The following is an 8,441-nucleotide window of genomic DNA, read 5'->3' on the forward strand; positions in this document are numbered from 1 at the left end:
TAGAGAACAACAATTGCTCAGTTTGGTATATAGACTATTTCCAGATTCATATATTTTATAAAACACCTGAACTGAGCTTTTGTTATTTTTTTCTTTCTTTTTTATGGCTAAATGAGAGCAGTGGGCTTTAGGCTGCCCTGCAAGGCTTTTAAATCCCATTTTAAAGCACATATCAAGGAACTCAATTTGAGCCTGGATCCATTTTTATTTTTGATTCTGTTCATGGTAGAGAATCCTACTTTACAGCAGCAGGTTGAGCCAAACATACTTTGAATGTGCAGGGTCATTTTTGAGCACCATTACACTTTCGTTTCAGCAGTTCATCGCAGTTCTTCCAGCAGTCCACACTTTTTCTGCTCTCTTTTTCTCATTGTCTTCTCCTTCTTTCCCATCGCCCGGCTTGCCACAGGTTTGCCTGCTGTGTCTAAAAGTGGCAGCAGCAGCAACCCAGACTGACAGCAGCTCATTGGATATTTTGTATTATGGCAGCCTGGTCCCAGAGGCTCTGGACGGCTTTACCATATTGACAGGAGAAGCGGCGCAAGTGAAGTTAGACACTCTGTCATTTCTCAATGTTTTAAATCAGGTTGGGTCCGGATTAGCCAGCAGGTGGGTCCGGATCCGGTCCCCTAAACTGTGACCTCTGATTTATAGTCATGTGGTCAGACTATGGGGCTGTGTGTGCTTTCATAGCACACGGTTTGGACTGCAGAACCAAAGGGACTTTGACACAACTTCGTAATTTAAATCACTTCAAGTTACCAGCTGTTTAGATGCAGCAGCTGCTTTAAAGGCAAAACTGTTCATTCTAAGCAGGTTATCTTCATTACATTCTGCTTATCAGTGTATTTCTAACATGCAGCTGTTGCCCTTTCTTAGAATTGGCTTACTATGTAATAAAAAGGGACCTCAACAGAAAAATAGTAAAAACTTTTAGCATCTAAAGATATTTTATTAGTTTTATATCAGAATAAGCTGTAAGGTTCTTAGTGATTCAAATTATGATTTTAATAAAATCACATAGAATCAGAATACAGCAAAAGTTCTGCTTTACACAACATATGCAACAGTTAACGTCATTGTTCTTCACCTCTCTGTGACTCCTAAAGGTCTCCAATGAAACAGCTCAACAGGGCTCCCGTCTGACTTTGAATCCCTGCTGGAGTTTACAGCTGTTTAGCCAAATTACTTACACCATCTGTCACAATTGCAAAATGCAAAGCAGACTTTAGCTAACTTCTGCTTAGATTCAGCATAGGACGTCTATTGTTTTGAATAGAAGCAGGAATTCAGTTGGGCAATAATGAATTTAAGCTCCAGAGGAGGCTGTGTTTTGCAAAGTGGTTAAAAAATAATTAGAAGCATTACACTCCTTATTCTCATGTGGTAGAAAAATATTAATTTGCTTCTCTCTTACTTATCAAGTAGCTGTTTTCTAATACAGTTGCAATGCCGCAGGGTAAGGGTGTAGGATGTAAGAGCTGAATGAAAACAAGGAAAGAGTAATTTATTACTGTGTGGTTTTTGTTCAGTACCTTTGCTTTTATTTCTTCCAGACCCACAGTTGCAACAGTTGTGGTCGGCTGGGTATTCTTCTTCTCTTCTTTCTGCGGTCTCAGCAGACGCTTTAGCCGATGCTTGATCAGCTGGTTACACCAAGAGCACATCAAGTAATAAGAAACAAGAAACAAATACACTACTTGGTACATGTAATCTTGAATAACGTTTGCGATCTTTTTAATTAATCTCAATCTCAAATACTTTCTCAGTTCAAAAGTATTTGCTCCTTTTCAAATTTCTCCTAGATTTGCTTTTTTTTTTTGCAACACATTTCTCATAACATCTGACAAATATTAATATAAATTGAAGACAACTGGAGTTTTTAAATAATGCAATTTAGCAAGAGCTCATATGAAAATGTATCTGCTCCATATTAAATAATTACATTTAAACCGCCAATATAAAAAAAATACAGTATAAAACACACACACATTCTCATTTGACTGTAGGTAGTGAGGACCATGTGTCGACTCCCATTGATTTTCAGCCATTACAACCGTTTCTATGCCCTGAACCTGAAAACAACCCTAAACCTTACAATTACGGGTACATACCTCATCCTAACCCAATTTACACCTTAACCCTAAACCCAACCATTAGCAAAATAGCTGAGCCAGCCAAAATGTCCTCACTTTATAAAAAGGTCCCCACTCCAAATGTTAAAAACTGAAAATGGTCCTCAATCTTATTCTAAAACAGGAGCAAACACAGACACATGATTGCATATGAACTAAAGAAAACCAGTAAGTTCTCTGCTGAAGTGTTTATAAAAAATTAAATAAAACTAGGGATTTGAAGTAGCCTCGTCCAAGATCCATCTTAAAACCAACAGAGTTGGGCTGGCCTGCCGTAGTTTATCAGTTATTAACTGATGTTAAAGAAGGAGGCCAAACAAGTTTATTGGTGAAAAGAATCTTGATTTTCCAAAAAATAAATCGTAATAACAATTAAAATACTGAATTGATTATATGGCTCTATCTTAGGTAGGCCACTCACGCTTTCATCACAGCGATGAAAAAGATTAATTTGCAGTTATTCCAAACACTTGATTTTAATTCTTACTGACAAATGTTGCAACAATCGCTCCTCTGTTGAGGTTATTTTTCTATAGGAACAGGTTGGTTTGGATAGTTTTTTTTGGTCTAAGTACATAAAAATAAATCATTACCCAAAAACTACAAATATTTTGCATATTTCTAAAGCAAATTTGCAAAATTAATAAGAGCCATTTTTTTTTTCACTTTTTAATATAAATATTATTAGCCTTGCCAAGCCTATTGAAGATTGGTTACTCAAACAATTCGAATTGTAAAAGAAAATCCTATACATTGTTATACTGTAAGACACAAAACAGAATAACAACAACGTAACAATGCGTTTCCTCAGTATAAAGATGATAGAAAATAGTAAATGCATTAAAGTTAGATAAAATCAAGTATTCATTATTTGTCCAGATGGGTAGAAAGATTAGTTTTTCTCTCAGTCAGTCACATGACAGTATGAATATACAAAAACTTTAATTTTGAAGACATAAATAACCAAAAAATGAAAATGTCTTAAAACTGGACTAAAAAGAAGAGACTTTTATTTTTGTCTAAAATGATAATTTGGCATTTAGAGTATTTTGTATTAATGGGTTACATGACCTCAATGTTACCTATCATTGTTTATCAAGTCTGTTTCTATATTTATTGAAGGTTCCTATGATGGTTGCAGCATTATCATTGGATTGCCCTGCAATCCATGTTTGTGTTGCTGTGTTGCCAGATTGCCACTGTCCATCTCCGCTGTGCTCTTAACCCCATAATGTTAAGTTGTCCTCTTTGCTATCCCTGCTTGGCGCAATTTTTCAAATAGTATACTGTATGTGGGCAGGTTCAAGGTTCTAGAACCATTTGAGTTACAGTTTAATAGTTTTTTAATCAAAATAAAATCATTATGCATTAAAGAAAGATGGCGGTCTTGATAGATGATGTCACAGAAATTAGGTAAAGATGTTCAGAAACAGAAACATTAAAACTGACTGATTACAACAGGTGATGTAATCCAGATGCCAGTGGCTATGCTACCACTTTTTGTGGCTCAATATCATTTTATATACTAGTTTCTCCTTATTTTTTCATTTCACTAAGAAGGAGAAGACAGTTTCTCTTTTCCTTTATATGAATCTTCATCATAAAGGGCATCTGCGTGCAATGCTGTTGCAAATCGAAACTACCTTTGGGAGAAAAAAAATAAATAAAATCCGTTCTCCATGGTAATAGCCAGTAACACACTGTTTGAGACTTTGGTTTAATCAAGCCTCAGCTTATAGAGCAGATTACCATGAACTGTTTTGCTGACTTAAGTTCCTGTGGCTTTTTTAATGAACAGAAACTGAGGGGTGGTGGAAAGTTGGAATACAATGTTCCTCTTAGTGCGACATAAGCTCACATATTAATAGGGTACACGTAACTAAAAAAACATCTGTGGTTAAGAGATAAGACCCTTTAAGACCCAACGCATTTTTATTTCACTGATTTATTGAGGACGTACCTACCATCAGTGTAGAAGCCAGAGTAAAGCAGAGATTGAAACTCTTGGACTTTTGACTGAGTGTGTTTCATCAATCTGTACGAGCCTTGGCTCTGATTTCTGTAGCATTTGCTCTACCTTGTTAGCTTAAAGCGATAAAATATAGTTCTATTCTTATGTGATCCTTGCATTGTTCTAATGTGGATCTGCTCTAGAAAGGACCGGGGCAGAGTTTAAGTGAATTTAGGGTGTAAAACCCCCATGTTAATGGGGTGGTACAACCCACTTTGCACCTAAATTTTCGAAATGTTTGCACTGAAATTTTGTAGGCAATCTGAATGTCACCTGCAACATGAATTAAATGCATGTTAATGTTTTTGATTGTTAAAACTATTTATTGTTCCTAAGTAGGATTAGAGCAGAGTTTCCAAATAGGACAATTGTCACAAAAATACATAACCTGATTGTTCTTTAGAAGTTGTCTTTTACAACATAATTTCATCCAGAAAAAATATTGATCTGAATAAATCTTTAAAAATCCAGAACTTGTTGGGTTTCTGCAACTGTATGACCACAAACAGATCTGTATATACACAGAACGATAATTTTTTCCTCCTAAAAGAAAACAACAAAACAATGACAGCAGCTCTATGAAATCCATCAAGTTGTTAATTATTGCTTATGGAAATAGATGTTAAGTTTAAGTCAGCTTGAATACTTACCTCATAGATGTAATCCAGTATTTCTAAGACAGTCAGGATGCTGGCACCGATGAATAAACCCATTTGTCCACCAATGTCACCTGAAACATAAAAACAAGTGCTTAAGGAGAGCAATTTCAAGGCTGGTTGTAATTTTGTTTTACAATTTTACAAAACTGATATCCACTGCTTTAAAAAAAGGTATTTTATAAAAAAAAAAACATCTGTAGAGGAGGATTTCCTACCTAATAAACCTGCAACGTCGTATGCCTTCTTTTGCTCAATCGTTTCGTAGTTTAGTGCTTCAAAGAAAATATCTAATACTAAGAAGTTGTCTCTGGGGGGAAGAAACAAACAAGAGACAGAACAGTTGAGAATATGTCTGTTCACTTCAAATAGACCTAATTTCACATAAACACATCGTCATCTTTCTAGTCACGTTATCACATGATAGGATAACGAGGCCTACGGTGCTTTGAATAGATCTAACCATGATTGCGAGATAATGAGGTCTTTCAGGGTTTAACAGAGATGAGCGGGCCGTGCACCGACAGCATGCTCAGTCACTCGCGTCCCCGGTCTCTCTGGAGTTTATAAAGTCTAGTAATATTAAATGTTGTGAATCTTCATGGGCTCTGTGGCTTAGCTGTGTTTACCCTCTCCTACATCTCTATGATTAGACACTGAGAAGCATTACAGACTTACTCTACACTGAATTCGCTTTTTAATATCAGCAGGTGCTCCTAAGAAAATCTTGACCATGTCCCTTGAACTTTTCTATCTTTTGTCATTTTATTACAGCAAAAATCAGTGTCTGGGGTGAGACTGACACCCACATAGAAGTCTGAATTGGGAGGAAAGTCCTACATGTTGTCATGAATCTCAGTTGTGGGGAATTGTTTTTATACCAAACTTTACCAGACATGTAATAAAAAAATAATATCTAAAGGAAAAAACATCCATCCATCGATCCATTTTCTAATACACTTATCCCGAGAGGGGTCGCAAGGGGTGCTGGTGCCCATCTCCAGCAGTCAACAGGCGAAAGGCGGGGTACACCCTGGACAGGTCGCCAGTCCATCAAAGGGCAACACAGAAACAAACATGACAAACAACCATTCACGCACACACTCACACCTAAGGGGACTGTAGAGAAGCCAATTAACCTAACAGTCATGTTTTTGGACTGAGGGAGGAAGCTGGGGTACCCGGAGAGAACCCATGCATGCTCAGGGAAAACATGCAAACCCCATGCAGAAAGACCTTGGGCCAGGAATCAAACCCAGAACCTTTTTGCTGCAAGGTAGCAGTGATACCCACTGCGCCACTGAGCAAGGAAAAAACAGTCTGGCCTAAATCATTCCCAGTTATACAAAAACACACAGTGAATTAAAGTCCTACCAACACAATCTAATCACTTCAACAGATTATATTAAATGATGGCTTAAGTTTAATCTGAACCAAGATTTTATATAAAAAGACAAATTCAGGTTATAATGCCCAGGAACCAGATCCACTCTATTGCCAAAAGTGTAACCTCTTCAGCCTTGACACACTTATTAGCTTGAGTGACATCCTATTCCTAATCCATGGGGGTTGATATGATGTCAGCTCCGTCCTTTGCAGCTTTAACAGCTTGAGGCTTCTGGGAATTCTTTTCACTGGATTTATGAAAGAGTTTGTGGGCATTTTTGTGTATTTTTGAGGTCAAAGGATGATGTTGGACCAGAGACATGGCTTACAGTCTCTGCTCAGATTCATCCCAAAGGTTTTTTCTATCAGGTTGAGATCTGGACCCTGTGTCAGTCAAGTTCTTTCCCATTAAACTCACTCATCTATGTCTTTATGAACCTTGATTTGTGCACTGGTGCAGTGTCACCTTTTAGGAACTAAAGGGCTGAGTTTAAATCCGGGAAAAACAGCCCCCCACCATAAACCCCTCTCTGACCGAAAACTTTCATTTCACACGATGCAGTCAGATAAGTCCCATTCTCCTGACACCTTCCAATCCCAGAAGTGTCCATTGAGTTTCCAGACAGCGAAGTACAACTCGTTATTATAGGGAACATGTCTCTGCTGCTAAAGAGTAAAGTTGAAGGATGCTTTTCATAACTTTATTAAACTTCTTGCATTGCATTTGGCAATGAAATATTTGAATGTAGATACCAGGCAATGGAAGCTCATCACATGAAGCTGTCTGCGTACTGTTCTGGAGGTTGAATCTAAGTGCTCTGCAATACATCAGTGACCCAAGAACCTCCTCCTAGCATTTTAGCACATCTCTGTTTTACAATGCAACTAATACTAGCGATTGCATGTGAAATATTTGTTGAGAGGAAATTAGTTAACTGAACTTATTGCTGAGGTTGCTTCCAAATAGGATAAAGGCCTGGAATCCACTAAGCTGGTTTCTGCTGAGAGCGACAGACTCTCACAAATGTTTTTACAAGAAAACTGCATGCATAAGTGTTTGTTAATCATCTATGGAAATAGAGATAATTGGAGCACCTGATTCAGATTGTTTGGAAATGTAAGTAAATACCTGTCACAGAATATCAAAGAGAAGTGGCCCATGTATGGGACCTTGAGGTGCACCATAACCAACTCTTAAAGGTGAGGACGATTTAATATTAATATAAAAAAGCTGTAATCTATCAGATAGCTGCTAGCTTAACCAGTCTATTACCATTGTCTAAACTATCAATAAAACATGGTGGTGGTAGTATCATACCAAGCCAAGAAAGAGCTGTTTTAAAATGGTTTTAGATCAATTCCAGCAAGTATTAGAATACCCCAGTAAATATTTAAATCTTAATTTACCGTAATATTAATCGCCAGACTTGTCAATGCTGTTCACTTTTAGTTTCTCTGTAACATAAAATCCACCTAAAGCACACTGAGGTCTGAGGTTTTAACTTGACAAAGTGTAAACAAGCTCAAGGGGTGTGAATACATGAATATTATAACATTTAAATGTTGCTCATAACCCCTGTGGAGGTTATCTAATCACTTTCACTACTAACTTCAGGCACTGGTCTATTAGCTTTTTTGATCAAAGGTTTATCTTTTTAGTGAAAGAAAGTCTAACACACAAAATAAACACAGTAATAAATATTTATCACCACTTGATTGATTAAAAAAGAATACCAATATTCAACAACCTTCTACTGGAACAGATATAAAACTGATGTCTGGATAAAAATCTATTTCAATGTTCCCACTAGTGGTTGTTTGTTATCACAGACTGGATGCCACAGTTTATGGCTCCCCATCTGATAAAGATATCACTGTTCGAAGTAACCTGGTTTCTGTTGAACGTCCCTCTTCTTACCTGATGTAGTCCTCTGACTTGTCATACTTCCTGGAGAGATAGCGAGCAGAGCCCTTGCTGGGGATTTTAACCATGGACAGCTCTTTGCCATAGCGTGTTAGATTACAGGGTGTCTCACATGGACAGATATCTCCACTGTTCTTCTGTAGTTGAGCTGCAAACACAGAGAGATATAGGAGGGGGTGTTTTCAATATAAAACTTAGATGAAATGCAGTTTTAATGTAATTAATACCCATATGATTAATACTGGGTTATAGATGTTTTGATTTCCAGTAAATGTTTCATCCATCCATTCATTAATTCTGTATACATGCTTTTCCTTAGGTGAAGGCTA

At 37.2% G+C, this 8,441-nt stretch overlaps 1 protein-coding gene across 1 annotated transcript in view; it reads right to left on the reverse strand.

Moving 5' to 3' along the window:
- Nucleotides 1-8,441, reverse strand: part of asic4 (acid sensing ion channel subunit family member 4) — a 159,377-nt gene that overhangs the window by 3,973 nt on the left and 146,963 nt on the right. Inside the window, exons 6-9 of the mRNA XM_015374871.1 lie at nt 8,107-8,260; nt 5,021-5,112; nt 4,797-4,876; nt 1,536-1,646 (exon numbers count right to left, since the gene is read on the reverse strand). Coding sequence (XP_015230357.1) covers nt 1,536-1,646; nt 4,797-4,876; nt 5,021-5,112; nt 8,107-8,260 — 437 coding nt within the window. The remainder of the gene's footprint in view (nt 1-1,535; nt 1,647-4,796; nt 4,877-5,020; nt 5,113-8,106; nt 8,261-8,441) is intronic.

The sequence above is a fragment of the Cyprinodon variegatus genome, unplaced genomic scaffold, assembly GCF_000732505.1.
Source record: "Cyprinodon variegatus isolate N-32 unplaced genomic scaffold, C_variegatus-1.0 Scaffold6, whole genome shotgun sequence".
Taxonomy (NCBI): domain Eukaryota; kingdom Metazoa; phylum Chordata; class Actinopteri; order Cyprinodontiformes; family Cyprinodontidae; genus Cyprinodon; species Cyprinodon variegatus.